Raw genomic sequence first — 14667 nt, 5'->3', positions numbered from 1 at the left:
AATCAAACTTAGCAAGTTCATAAGCTTCAATTTGAGCCCGAGATGACTTTTCTATGTGGAACATTACACTTGCTGTGACCATAGTCCTCACTCTGCCTCACATCAGATGTGTCGTGTGTGCATTCCACTTCCCACTGCAGGTCAACACACCACAGACACACATTACTACACATCACTACACAACTCTGAATGACACAACCTTGTGGACCATGTGGTTGAACTTGACAAATACGTTGATGCACTTTATCTCATGTACGATGGGCTGATGAGCTCTATTGCACCTTAACCCTTTAAGACCGGGAAAGTATCTGTGTCATTTTAGATTTCTTTGGCTATTCAAAAATAGCAGATATACAAGCTCATAGCGCGGCACCGCTGTAGATCTGCTATTTGTTTTTTTTTTCTTGAAAATGTGTGCAAATCTTTGAATACAAATGTAAGAATATGAGTGCATACATTTGTAACTCAAATATTTGCTTCTGGGGATTCTACAAATGTCTTCTAAATCCTAACAGTGTAATATTACAAATATTATAAATAAATAAAATGTTGTTATAATATCAGTGGTTCTCAAACCTTTTCATGTCAAGGACCCCCAACATGATATGTATGATATATATTTGGCCGCGGACCTCCAATCCAAACCCCCATCTCAAAATATTTAGTTCCAGGAACCCTCCAGAAGCAAAGATTTGAGTTAAGATATATATTCAAAGATTTGCACACATTTTCATGATTTTTCAAAAATAGCAGATCTACAAGCTCATAGCGTGGCACCTATGAGCTTGTAGATCTGCTATTTTTGAATAGCCCAAAGAAATCTAAAATGACAGAGATTGAATGGGTTAATGTCTGATCTCATGTACCTGATAGGAATGGAACGATAATAGTTATTATTATTGTTTATCTTGATAAAAAAACACTTAAATGAGATTTAAATGTATGATGAAATTGTCCTCTGTCATACTCTAGGAATGAGCTTTTGTTGAGCTGTAAATTCACTACCACTTAAACCCTCTATACCCTCTGTAAAGAGACCATTTGGTACGCTCTTATTTCACTCTACACAAATCGATTCACCAAAAATAGCAGATCTACAAGCGTTGTGTGAGCTTGTAGATCTGCTATTTTTGACAAACATTCCCCCCCCATAATAGGGGGAATGCACAAAAGTGTCCTTTTTAAGTTTGAAGCATATTTTGATTGTGGTGGTAATAATACCATGAATGTAATGTTCATATCATCCCTAGAACCCTCTGGTTGCTGCTATGTGGGCCTACCGCGTGGTCCTACCGGGGGCGTGGCTGTAGGCCAGGGATGGCTGTTACCATGGTTACCTGCAGCTGGAGACCACAACAACCAATCACGGGCTAATGTTGGCCGTTATGGCAACGCTGGATGGACGCACAACAGTTGAGACCTTCCTGTCAGTCATCCACCTGGAAAGGTAAGAATAATCATAATCATAATCACTAGACCATACCCGGTCGACGCATCCGTGGGGGGATATGCGCACATGATCTGGCAACCCGGGAGGCAGTTCGTCCCATAGCTGGGCAGCCCCGTAACCATGGCGACAGTGTTTTACACATAAACGCTAATAAGAAGCTGAGATTTGATGAAATTGAAAAACGGGCTTCACAGTTAAGTTCAGATGGTAATGGTCAATGGCTGTGTGCAAAATCAGAGCAATTGGTCCAGCCACTGAGGAGAACCGGGTAGCTTCACCTACTCACTCACCACTACAAACGGACGGACAGAGGTTACTAGAATTATAGTAGGATAATCATAACAGAGATGTTATGACTGTAGCCTTAAAAAGGTATGGTACTGCAATGTAAATATAGCATGGTGTATGAGGGTGTCTGTCATTCAATTGGCCATATTGCATATTAGCCTATCACGTCTAATGTATGGATTGATCAGGTGTTTTTCTGTTGTCATATACATGTGTCAATATGTCACACATTGATTCTGAATATGTCCAGTTTCAAAACTCAACACAGTGTGTTCTTATGACTCAATCTCTACCTAGCTCCGACAGTTACTACAGACAGACAGACAGACAGACAGACAGACAGACAGACAGACAGACAGACAGACAGACAGACAGACAGACAGACAGACAGACAGACAGACAGACAGACCTGTCATTCAGACAGAGAGAGAAGTTTTTCTCGCCTCGTTCTCGATGTAGTTTCTGAGCCTCAGTGAGATCACACACATCCCTGGAATGTCGGAGGAGTAGCGCTCGGCGACGCTGTGTTCCATTGCATCGATGAGGAAACGATGTAGACGCTAACACTATTAGCAAGTAGAACTAACACAATGTGCATTGGAACGGTGCACGTGTCAGTGTGTGTGTATGGAGATGATATCCAATGCATCCTCCTGCTCATAAAACGCAGTGTGTGTGTGTGTGTGTGTGTGTGTGTGTGTGTGTGTGTGTGTGTGTGTGTGTGTGTGTGTGTGTGTGTGTGTGTGTGTGTGTGTGTGTGTGTGTGTGTGTGTGTGTGTGTGTGTGTGTGTGTGTGTGTGTGTGTGTGGACACGGGCCCTAAAACGAGTCTTTTATACGTTTCCAGCGTCTGCATGTTCTGCTGTTGTTATGGTCGTGTTTAAGCCACGTTAGTGTAGCCAGGCGCTACAGATGCCATAGCCTGCAGGGCTGTGAGCATGACGACAGATCCCATAGCCCGAACTCTGAATATCCGGTGTTTACACAGAAACACTAATAAACAGTTTACATTTTGGGAAAGTGAAAAACGGGCGTGGTTGTGTGCATATGCTAATAATCTCTCCTCTCCTCTCCTCTCCTCTCCTCTCCTCTCTCAGGTATCTGGACACGTTCCAGCGAGCTGGGCTCTTATTGGCCGAAGACTTCAGTCACCTGGACCATGATTCGTTGGTGAGCCTGGGCGTCATCGCCACGGGACACAGGAAGCGCATCCTGCGCTTGGTCGGCCACATCCAATCACAGATCCGCAAGAGATCGGCCTCGGAAGGCCAGGGAGCCAATCGGAGCTCAGCAGCAGGAGGAGTCAAGGACGTCCCCTCGTTGGACCGCTGTCAGTCCGAGTCGGACGTTCACTCGTCGGAGGCGGGACAGATGAGGAGCCAGTCGTCCAATCGGGAGCTAGCTTCCGTGAACGTTGAGATATTGCGAAACAGCTCCTCCCCCAACCACTTCACCACGGCAACGGACCCGGGTTCTACTATGACCTCTACGACCTTTACTACGAGCTCTACTACCACCCCTACCGAGGCCTCAAATGGAGGTAGGCCGGTCACAATGATGACTTACATTTATAATCAGGGGTGCACATAACTGGTGTGCAGGTGCGCATGCGCACCCAAAATAAATAATGCGCACCACATCAGACGACGCGAGGCGCTTTTGCGTACCAACAGCTGGGACAGGAATTTCCAAGCTTTTATTTTTTAGCAAAACTAATAAATAAAAGCCTGGAGATCGAGGCTAGGAATTTACTTCCTGAAGCCACACTCACACAATCACGGTAAAGCACACGTCGGCCCCATGTACAGCCATTAGGCGCCGGGGAAGGGGACGCATGCTGCACGTGATTGTGTGATTGTTGCCTCGCGTCGCCTCGCTACGTGCACGCAGCCAGCAGTGGCTGTTAGAGGCACTCGTCACCGATGATGAACGCAAAAAAATATGCTGTGAACGTCGAAATCTGGCGGATAAAAGCAGTGCAGCACAGGGCACCAACCTTGGGGGCTTCTCCTAACAGCGTGTGAGAAAAAAACGGCGAAAATAGGCGGAATTTGGAAGCAGAATGTCCTTTTTTTTCTCACACCCCCCCCCCTTGACAAAACTGTCCGGTGGGCGCCGTGCCGCACCCCCCCCCCCCCCCGGTGACAAAACGGGACGGGACCATTTATTTGATGCGCACCAAGTCACATCTCCAGGTGCTCTTTTGAGTACTAGACCTAAAAAGTTATGTGCACCCCTGTTTATAATGGCACTTATTTGAGATAATCACAATTATTTGAGTCATAATCGTTTCTATGTTGACATTTTTTTCATACATTTTCAAATATAAAACAAGCAGAAATAGCTGATCTGCAAGCTTACAACGTGTCCCTTCTTGACGCGCTGTAAGCGTGTAGATCAGCTATTTTCCGCTTTTTTTTCAAAATACATTTTGTAAGTATATTTTTTGTTATTTCAATTCTTTGTATATTTAACTTATTTGTTCAAATATGCAAAAAGTATATTAAAAAATCACACCCTGTGTGAAGGTAGCAGCGCCTTTGATACATTATGTCATCGATATGTGTTTATAATGTGTTTATAGCCTTGTGTCACGTGAAGCTTGACCAATCACTTTGTTGACGGGTCTGACCAATCAGAACGTTGACGGTGAACACGGACAAAGTCACTTAGTTGACGGGTCTGACCAATCAGAACGTTGACGGGTCTGACCAATCAGAACGTTGACGGGTCTGACCGATCAGAACGTTGACGGGTCTGACAAATGAGAACGTTGACGGGTCTGACCAATCAGAACGTTGACGGGTCTGACCAATCAGAACGTTGACGGGTCTGACCGATCAGAACGTTGACGGGTCTGACAAATGAGAACGTTGACGGGTCTGACCAATCAGAACGTTGACGGGTCTGACCAATCAGAACGTTGACGGGTCTGACCAATCAGAACGTTGACGGGTCTGACCAATCAGAACGTTGACGGGTCTGACCAATCAGAACGTTGACGGTGAACACGGACAAAGTCAGGTATAGAGCAGGATCCGCTCTATACCTAAAGGTATAGAGCGGCTAGCGCCGCTAAAAAACAAACATATTCAAAAAGCAGAAATAGCAGATCCACATGCTTGACGCGTTGTAAGCTTGTAGATCAGCTATTTCCGCTATTTTCATTTTATTTTGAATATTTTAGTTGAAAGTCATATCTGTCCTGTGCATTTATGTATGATGTAATGTTTATTCATAATGTTCCTGTGTTCAATGACAAAAACACTATGAAATCGTTTAATTTGCAATTATTTGTATAACAATTAATGCATTAAGACCGGGAACGCAGCCGTGTCATTTTAGATTTCTTTGGCTATTCAAAAATAGCAGATCTACAAGCTCATAGCGCGGCACCGAGTGCCGCGTTATGAGCTTGTAGATCTGCTATTTTTTGAAAAATCTTTGCTTTTGGGGTATTCTATAAATGTCTTCTAAATCCTAACAGTTTTTTGAAAAAACATATGTTGCTATAGTATCAGTGGTGCTCAAACCTTTTCATGTCAAGGACCCCCAAAATGATATGTATTTGGCCACGGACCCCCATATCAAAATATGTTGTTCCAGGGACCCAGAAGCAAAGATTTGAGTTAAACATTTAGCCTTAAAAAAATCTATATATTCAAAGATTAGCAAAACTCTTCTCGGCTTTTCAAAAAATAGCAGATCTACAAGCTCACGGCGCGGCACCGCGCCGTGAGCTTGTAGATCTGCTATTTTTTGAATAGCCAATAAGTATAAAATAATGGTTAAAGTGGTTACACAGATATGCGTTCCCGGGTTTTAATGGGTTGTAACTTGTGACACAGCCCTGCCTGGAGGCTCCTCCTCCTCCTCCGAGCCGGGTCAAAGGTCGCAGGTCAAACCGGTCCCCAAACCCAGGACGGTGTTCAACCGGCGCCGGACGGCGCCCGTCCACTTCCCCTGTCCCCCCCGGGCGGAGGAGGAGCCCGAGCCCCCTGGCGCCCCCCGCAGGCTGTCCCAGGAGTCCATCTGCTTCACCGTGCTGGAGGGCCTGACCTCTGACCCCGCGGACAAACCCCCCCACCACGGACAGCAGCCCTGGAACCACGGGGGTCAAAGTTCACCGTCATCGCCGGACCCCGAGGAGGGTCCGTCGCCCCCCGTCCCCCCCAGGCTGAACCGCCCGCCTCCTCATCCTCCTCATCCTCCTCATCCCCCCGTCGTCTCGTCTTCCTCCTTGTCATCGCCGTCTTCTTCGCCGCGTGGAGGCGGGACGGAGCAGAGACACGCCCCCTCCCGCCCTCACTCCTCCCCCTCCTCCCCCTCCTCCCCTTCCTGTCGCCATGACGACGGCGGCGGCGACGCCGGAAGGATGGAGATGGTCTCCAACGAGATCTACTGTGGCTCCACCCCCCTCGCCACGCCCCTCCCCCCACCCAGACTGACGCTGGACAAAACCCCCGAGAGGAACAGGTACGACACACTGTCTGTATTCATGTCAGATATTACAGTTATAACAGATACTCTGACTTGTAACTGGTTAATAAGTATTAAAGGTAGGGTAAGTGATATTTTTTGGTTAAAACAAAAAGTATTTTGTTAAAAGGTTAAAATACTATATTCTGATAGTAATCATTGCTATAGAGTGTTTGTTCAGTAACAGATGTCTCCCCGTCTCTCCGGCTCTTTAATAAACAGAAAATACATGTTTCGATAGGTGTCAAAATCTCAGCCAATCAGGAGAAAGTACCCATTTTTAAGCTTCATTTGTATAGTGTTCCAATTCCAATTTTGTCTGCTCATTTCTTTGTGTCATCACTTCCAATTTCACTTGTTTAATCTGTATCCTGATTGAGTTCTCTGTCCTGGTTGGATAAAATTGGAAATGAAACTGAAACTGAAACGAAAATGCATTTTCTGTTTAATAAAGAGGTGGAGAGACAAGGAGACTCCTTTTACTGAACAAACACTCTATAGCAATGATTACTATCAGAATATAGAGCTATTTAACACTTATTTTAACCAAAGAAAATCACTTGCCCTACCTTTAATGTCAGATATTACTATCAGATACTCTGACTTGTAATAACTGGTTAATTAGCATTAATGTCAGATATTACTAACAGATATTAATAGCTGGTTTTATTTATATTTCCAGCTGCAGCACTTTAAGTAACAACTCCTCTGGATCAACTAGAGGTAAGTCTGGATCTGATCTGGTCTGGTCTGGTCTCGTCTGGTCGTGTCTGTGATGTACACAGTTGCCGTATATAGGCTTGTCATAACTTTTACATAATCGCAATTATTTTTGCATAATCTTTATAATCGGCACAAAAATGTCCCACTTTGAATAGTGGGCTCTGATTGGACCCACAAGTCTGGGGTGAACAAAATGTCATTCAAACTGAGCAGCGCCAGCCCAGTCTGCCCCCAGGGTTATTTTATTATAGCTGTGGTAGAATGGTCTGGTTCCCAGGATACTGACCACTGTGTGTGTTGTTAGTTTGTCAATGCACAGGATGTGATGTAACTACGCCTGGTTGTCACCTCTGTGTGAGGATGAAGGAAGGAACCAATGGTTTAGTGGTTTATACTGTAGCTGTGTGTGTGTGTGTGTGTGTGTGTGTGTGTGTGTGTGTGTGTGTGTGTGTGTGTGTGTGTGTGTGTGTGTGTGTGTGTGTGTGTGTGTGTGTGTGTGCGTGTGTCAACTTTAACTCAACTTTAAGACAAAATATAGTTTATGAGTAGGCCTGTTACAATTATGACAAAATCGCCTAAACTCAATTCTTTTTGCATAATGGTCATAATCCCAACAGCCTGTTGGGTCCTAACACTGGCCAACATGTTACTGATTATAGAGAATGTAAAATGATTGTAATCCGTGCTTTATTTCCTGCGCAATGGATTAATGAAATGTATATTGTGACTAACGTCTTATATAAACACAATTGACACAAGAATTGACACTCGCACTTCTGCTGATTGTAGGAACATTAGAATCACAGAGATTCATTGAGAATTAGGGGAGAGGGAGACCTCTGAATGTTGTGCAACCAGCTAGACATTTCCTTGGGAGTGAGAATGCGTTGCCGTTGCAGGCGAGTTCTACCAAACAGACTTGGCATGGCGGGGTGAGTGGTCTGAGAACCCGCTATGCGCTTTCCCCTACGTGTGTGGGCAAGATGGCAATGTCTTCATATACAATAATACATAAATAAATACTGTGAGCTCGGAAATACCGTGGCTATTTATACTGCCGTAATACCGTAATACACGGTATACCGCTACACGCCTAGTGTTGTCTAACCTTAATGTGTCATCATGGCATCACATGCAAACAAATCAGCATGCCCATATATGGCCATATACTGATGACATCAGGGATCTCCATATATGGGCATATCAGTCGGATCGGCAGTGTGACGTAGGTGTGAGGGCCGCGTAGCGGCCTGAACTCTACTAATTAAATCATTTTAGCTGGGGTCTCCCTGGAACCCCTTCAAGGACCCCTTGAGGGTGTTTCCAGGTGTTAAATGATTTGACTGTATTGGTTTAATGATAATAAAACATAGATAAACGTTGTGTGAACCTGGTGTAAAGAAATAAATTAAATTAAATCCAAAGCCTGATCAGCACAACTGTCATTGAACAGGAAGCAATATTTAGATTTTTCATAGTTTGGGATTTATTTGAAATCATCTGAATTATTAGATGGAATTATTATTTACAATATAATACATAACATGTTTGATACATTTAACACAAGTGCAATATATACATTTGTCAAACATTTGAAAACATTAGGCCGATGGCCGTTGGGAACGATGCCCGTTGGGTACGATGTCTGTCCAGGTCTGTAATGTCTTAATGTCCACAGAGTAGAGGAGCTGCGTCCTCCGCTAAACTCTCTTCCTCTTGTTTAATGATGATGATGTCACATCCAGGGAGCATGTTGATTAGTGGCGTGATGATGATGTCACATCCAGGGAGCATGTTGATTGGTGGTAAAGCAAAGCAAAGTTTGTTGTTTACCCAGGGTGTCGGACTAAGTACGAAACTTGTTTCCAGCCGGACCCTGCATGGAAGCCTTGCTCAAGGGCTATTCAGCGGTGATTCATGATTGATGTGATGAATTGGGGAATCAAACTAGGGACCTTCCGGTATCAAGGCCGCCCCTCTAACCACTAGGCCACCGCTGCCACTGGTGTGACTCAGACTAGATGCTGTCATCATCCACCCCGATGTCATTCACCTCAGAATAGTCCAACCTCCGCTGAACCTGTGGGTGGGTCCCAGTGTGCAGTGGCAGGGCCTGGCGGCGTGTCTTCGGGGCGTTTGGCAGCGGGGGGAGCAGCCGTTGGTTCTCGGGGGTCTTCAGAATCATCTCACACGCTTCAGAAAAGTCCAACCGCTGCTTGACGTCTGGCCCAAAGAGTGGCGAGCGCAGCGTCAGGGCCCAGAGGCGTATCTTTGGGGCGTTTGGCGGCGGGGGGAGCAGCCGTTGGTTCTCGGGGGTCTTCAGAACCATGCTCTTATGCTCCCGACACGCTTCAGAAAAGTCCAACCGCTGCTTGACGTCTGGCCTGAAGAGCGGCGAGCGCAGCGGCAGACGCTGGAGGTGTATCTTCGGGGCGTTTGGCAGCGGGGGGAGCAGCCGCTGGTTCTCGGGGGTCTTCAGAACCATCTTACACGCTTCCAAAAAGTCCAAGCGGCGCCGAACGTCTGTCCCGTAGAGCCTGCAGAGCGAGCGGAACGGCAGACGTTGAAAGCGTCTCTTCTTCGGGGCCTTTGGCGGCGAGGAGAGGATGACAACGTTGTTGGGTGGAGTCATGGAGCTCTGCATGGTGCTGGAAACCATCTTTATTATAGTTAGTAATAGTAATAGTGCTAGCTCTCTGAGTATGCTCCTCTCTGCTCTCTGTCTTCAACACACTGGCAGCTCTGTCACTCTGAGCCGCCCTTTTATTTCAGAGCTCAACCAATCAGAGAGCTGCCGCTGCAACAGGACCTCTGCTGGTCTTTTTTGTATACACTTTTGTGGACGTTACCATGGTAGCAGTCTGCTGCTGGACCGTTTGTGTATGGTAGCAACCACCTTAGCAATAGCTGTTTTCTCATGGCAACCACTCCTGTTTACCATAGCAACCATGTTTTTACCCCTACCAACCACCTGTGTACCATAGCAACCATTGTTTTAGACCATAGCAACCACTGTTTTAGACTATAGCAACCACTGTTTTATCATAGCAACCACCTCTTTTACCATAACAACCGCCTGTTAGACCCTAGCAACCATGGTTTTACCATAGAAACCACCTGTTTACCATAGCAACCATTGTTTTAGACCATAGCAACCACTGTTTCATCATAGCAACCACCTCTTTTACCGTAACAACCGCCTATTAGACCCTAGCAACCATGGTTTTACCATAGCAACCACCTGTTTACCATAGCAACCACTGTTTTAGACCATAGCAACCACTGTTTTATCATAGCAACCACCTATTTTACCATAGCAACCACCTGTCATACCCTAGTAACCGTGGTTTTACCATAGTAACCACCTGTTTACCATAGCAACCACTGTTTTAGACCATAGCAACCACTGTTTTATCATAGCAACCACCTCTTTTACCATAGCAACCACCTGTTATACCCTAGTAACCATGGTTTTACCATAGTAACCACCTGTTTACCATAGCAACCACTGTTTTAGACCATTGCAACCACTGTTTTATCACAGCAACCACCTCTTTTACCATAGCAATCTTACCATAGCAGACTGGCTGTTACTGGTGGGTTAAAGGAACAGCAGCTTAAAAACAACAGGAGACAACATCACTGACACATTAGAGTTCAAAATCAGCAAACACATTAACAGAAACAATTATTAAAAGCAAACAGACAAGATTAAAAATGTGTCATATCTGCACCTGTGTAACTTCAAAGCCTAGAGGCCAAACAGAAATGTAATTTTATTCATAATGTCCAGTATTCTACGACAGAAACACGATACATTGTAAAGCGCTTTGGAGAAAAGCTTTATGCAAATGCAGTCCTTTTTCATATTGTTTTAGTAGTCAGTTAAATGTATAGATGAATGTATATAAAAGTATAGGTGAATGTATATAAATAGTTTCCATATTGTCAGTAAAATGTTGATGTTCTTCCTTTCAGCCTCCACTGACGACCCTGAGGAGGAGATCAGCCCCTACTGTGAAACTGTCTACAGACACACACCTGAGGTGAGACAGCCTTGTGAGGTGAGACAGCCTTGTGGGGTGTGACAGCTCTGTGAGGTGAGACAGCTCTGTAAGGAGGTGAGACACCTCTGTGAGGAGGTGAGACAGCTCTGTGAGGCCAAATACATATCATTTTAGGGGTCCTTGACATGAAAACATAGCAACATACTCTTAGGATTTAGAGAACATGTTTAGATATGTATTTGGCCGCAGACCCCAATCTCAAAATATATTGTTCCAGGGACATAAGTAAAAAAATAAATAAACCTAAGTAAAAATGTATCACACATTATTAAAGTAAAATGCGTGATGTCATTAAACTAGCACCCTATCAGTTAAAAAATCACCACTACAACACAGTTGGATCAGAGGCCCACTTGAAAATCATGAAGAGCGTTCACTGCATGTCATTTGTTTGACATCAGTTGTTCACAGCAGCAGCTAAACTGTCACCTCTTTTATTGTCTCCGCCAGGAGACTATGTTTTCACTTTCCGTCCCCCCCCCCTCGGCCAAGCTAACATTGGTCAAGCCTCACGTGACACGTTTCAATACGTTGAAAGAGTGTGCTCTGATTGGCTAGTGAGACGCATGACGTATAGCGGCCTATAAATAGATGTGTCACTTTGAAAGAGTCTGTGTCTCTTTCAAAGTGAGGTAAGACAGGAATAATCACGAAATGGCTGAGAAATGGCGGAGCAAAGACCCCTTGAAGCAAGCCACACGTTTCTAAACAAGGTGGCTACCTCCATGTTTAATAAAGACAATCCTGAGGATATCTCACTGAAAGACTTGCTGCAAGATGTGTGTGTCGACCAAGAAGATTACCAATGGGCAATATCAGTCGTGAAGTCTGGAAAAAAGATCATACTAAAACGTCAACCAGCAGAACGTTGGATCAATTACTACAATATAAAAATCCTGAAAACCTGCCAAGCAAACATGGATATTCAATTCGTATTGGATGCATACTCCTGTGTCATGTACAGGAATCATTTATATTCTTTGAAGTGAGCTTCCATCAGCCAAGCTAACATTGGTCAAGTGAAACGTGATAATATGTAATATAAATAGGTAAGACAGGATTAATCAGGAACAGTACTGGCGGAGACCTGTGCTCCGAGGAGCATATTTTCTAGTTTTGTCTGTTTTTGTCTGATTTTCAGGATGACAGGAACAAAATGGAGGGAAGGGAAACACTGGAGGAGAAACATGCTGAGGATCATGGGTAAATATACCTGTCATCTGACAGGTTTCATCTGTTTTAAGACTAAACCTCATAGTCTAGTCTACATACAACAGGATCAAAGTGGGTGTGCTTTATAGCACCACGCTCTCATTAATGGGGCTGCAAATTAAAGAAAGGGAACATTTCATTTAATGATCATCATTTGTTTATAAGGGCCATGATAGAAGGTGGCTTTAAATTGTACACAAAGTATTAAGTATTAAGAGATATTTTAAACAACAGCAACAACGTTTAAATAAGATCAAATATAAATGATCATAAATGTCTTTTGGTGTAATGATGGAAGTAGAGGGGGTCATTAGGGTCATCCTCTGGGTAACATGAAGGTGAACAGCATAGTGATATGTTGTTAGGAACTAAAGTGGTGGAAGGACCAACCGACTGACCGACTAATGCAACCATCCAGAGCCCTGCCTCTAGTGGGGAGAAAAATGATTTACATTTATAGTAATTCTATGTTGAAAGCAGTGAGATAAAACATTTTCCACTCTCCTTTTGACTTTCTCAATCACCGACCTCTTAACTCATTCACTGACACTTATATTCACTTCACTTATTTCTGGACGCGTTTGACCACTGCCAGCGATTTTTCCGATGTTCTTACCTTTTTCATGTAGTCACAGAATATTTATCTCCATTGTGATCGATCCCCTGATGGTTGCTAATCACTGAGGGTTATACTGTGTGGTTTCACAAATGTCAACGAGGTCATCGCGACCTCGTTGACATTAATTGTCTGCCTTTGAAAATAGCATGTCTGGACCAAAAATACATAGTAAAAAAAAGTACACAGGAGCCGAGATACAGGATTTTTAAGTAAGAAGTTAACCAAGAGGTGAATGGAGCAGCAAATCTTCAGATCACAATATCTTGGGTTCTGTGTGAGGAAAACGAAAAAAAAAAAGAAAAAAAAAGAAAAAAAGATATATACATTTTTCAGTGGCAGCACATTGGTAAACGGGAATAATTACGTTGTTTACGTCAGTGAATGAGTTAACGGTTTACAAGCAATACAATATACTTTACATTATCATGCTTGTAATTTTAATCCAAGCAGCTTCTGTATTGTTGTCTTATTGACCGTCCTTTTATTGTATCCTATTTAATGACCTCCTCCATTAAGGAAAGGATTCTAAATAAGCCTGTTGGCTTCTTCCTGTTCTTGTACAATAACTTGTTTTCTTCTGATATGTATGGTATGTATTCTATATTACAATGTGCTAATAAACTAAACCAGGGGTCTTCACCGTTTTCAGGCCAAGGACCCCCTAGCTGAGAGAGAGATGAAGCAGGGACCCCCTCTTTATCGTATAAAATTGTGTTTCAGATTCAACATTTTTTGTTTGCGTGGTCTGCTCTTTTTTTCCCTCTACACCTATAACTCTTTGCCAAAAATAGCAGATCTACAAGCTCACAACGCCTCGCGCTGCGAGGCGTTGTGAGCTTGTAGATCTGCTATTTTTGGCAAAAGTTCTCCTCAGAAAAGGAGTGCTAGGGTTCAAGTGGTTAATGTAAAATAAAAAATCACACCCTGTGTGAAGGTAGCAGCGCCTTTGATACATTTTGTCATCGATATGTGTTTATAATGTGTTTATAGCCATGTGTCACGTGAAGCTTGACCAATCACTTTGTTGACGTGTCTGACCAATCAGAACGTTGACGGGTCTGACCAATCAGAACGTTGACGTGTCTGACCAATCAGAACGTTGACGGGTCTGACCAATCAGAACGTTGACGGGTCTGACCAATCAGAACGTTGACGGGTCTGACCAATCAGAACGTTGACGTGTCTGACCAATCAGAACGTTGACGGGTCTGACCAATCAGAACGTTGACGGGTCTGACCAATCAGAACGTTGACGGTGAACACGGACAAAGTCAGGTATAGAGCAGCACCGCTAAAAATACTATCACACAAAGATTTGGCGGACCCCCTGTAGTAACTCTGAGGACCCCCTAGGGGTCCCCGGACCCCCCGTTGAAGACCCCTGAACTAAACTAATCTAAACGTGTGTCTCAGCTCTCAGAGGCGTTGGTGGGCCAGGAGGTTGTCTCAGGCGCTGCACAGTGGAGCAGGAGGTCAAGACGGTCATCAGGGCTACAGCACCGTGGGGGGTGGAGGAGGTGACCCCTCGCCTCCTCAACGCTACCTGTCCCTCCCCCACCACCTCCTCCACCCCCCGCGGGACCCCGAGGAGGACCTGACCATCTCCCCCTACGCCAGCTACACCCGCAGCTCTGAGCGCGCTGCACCCATCCTCTGTGGATGGCTGGACAAGCTGTCTCCTCAGGGGTGAGACACACACACACACACACACACACACACACACACACACACACACACACACACACACACACACACACACACACACACACACACACACACACACACACACACACATCCTCTGTGGATGGCTGGACTGGATTGTCTTTAAAG

At 44.6% G+C, this 14667-nt stretch overlaps 1 protein-coding gene across 1 annotated transcript in view; it reads left to right on the top strand.

The window, feature by feature from the left end:
* Positions 1-14667, top strand: part of arap3 (ArfGAP with RhoGAP domain, ankyrin repeat and PH domain 3) — a 76648-nt gene that overhangs the window by 14096 nt on the left and 47885 nt on the right. The window contains exons 2-8 of the mRNA XM_084041879.1: positions 1251-1447; positions 2835-3277; positions 5586-6213; positions 6899-6939; positions 10918-10985; positions 12148-12209; positions 14251-14523. Of these exons, the coding sequence (XP_083898005.1) occupies positions 1374-1447; positions 2835-3277; positions 5586-6213; positions 6899-6939; positions 10918-10985; positions 12148-12209; positions 14251-14523 (1589 nt within the window). The 5' untranslated portion in view covers positions 1251-1373. The remainder of the gene's footprint in view (positions 1-1250; positions 1448-2834; positions 3278-5585; positions 6214-6898; positions 6940-10917; positions 10986-12147; positions 12210-14250; positions 14524-14667) is intronic.

The sequence above is a fragment of the Gymnoscopelus microlampas genome (genome assembly GCF_963454915.1).
Source record: "Gymnoscopelus microlampas genome assembly, chromosome: 18".
In the NCBI taxonomy this organism is placed as follows: Eukaryota; Metazoa; Chordata; class Actinopteri; order Myctophiformes; family Myctophidae; genus Gymnoscopelus; species Gymnoscopelus microlampas.
This window is presented reverse-complemented; position numbering and strand designations above follow the sequence as displayed.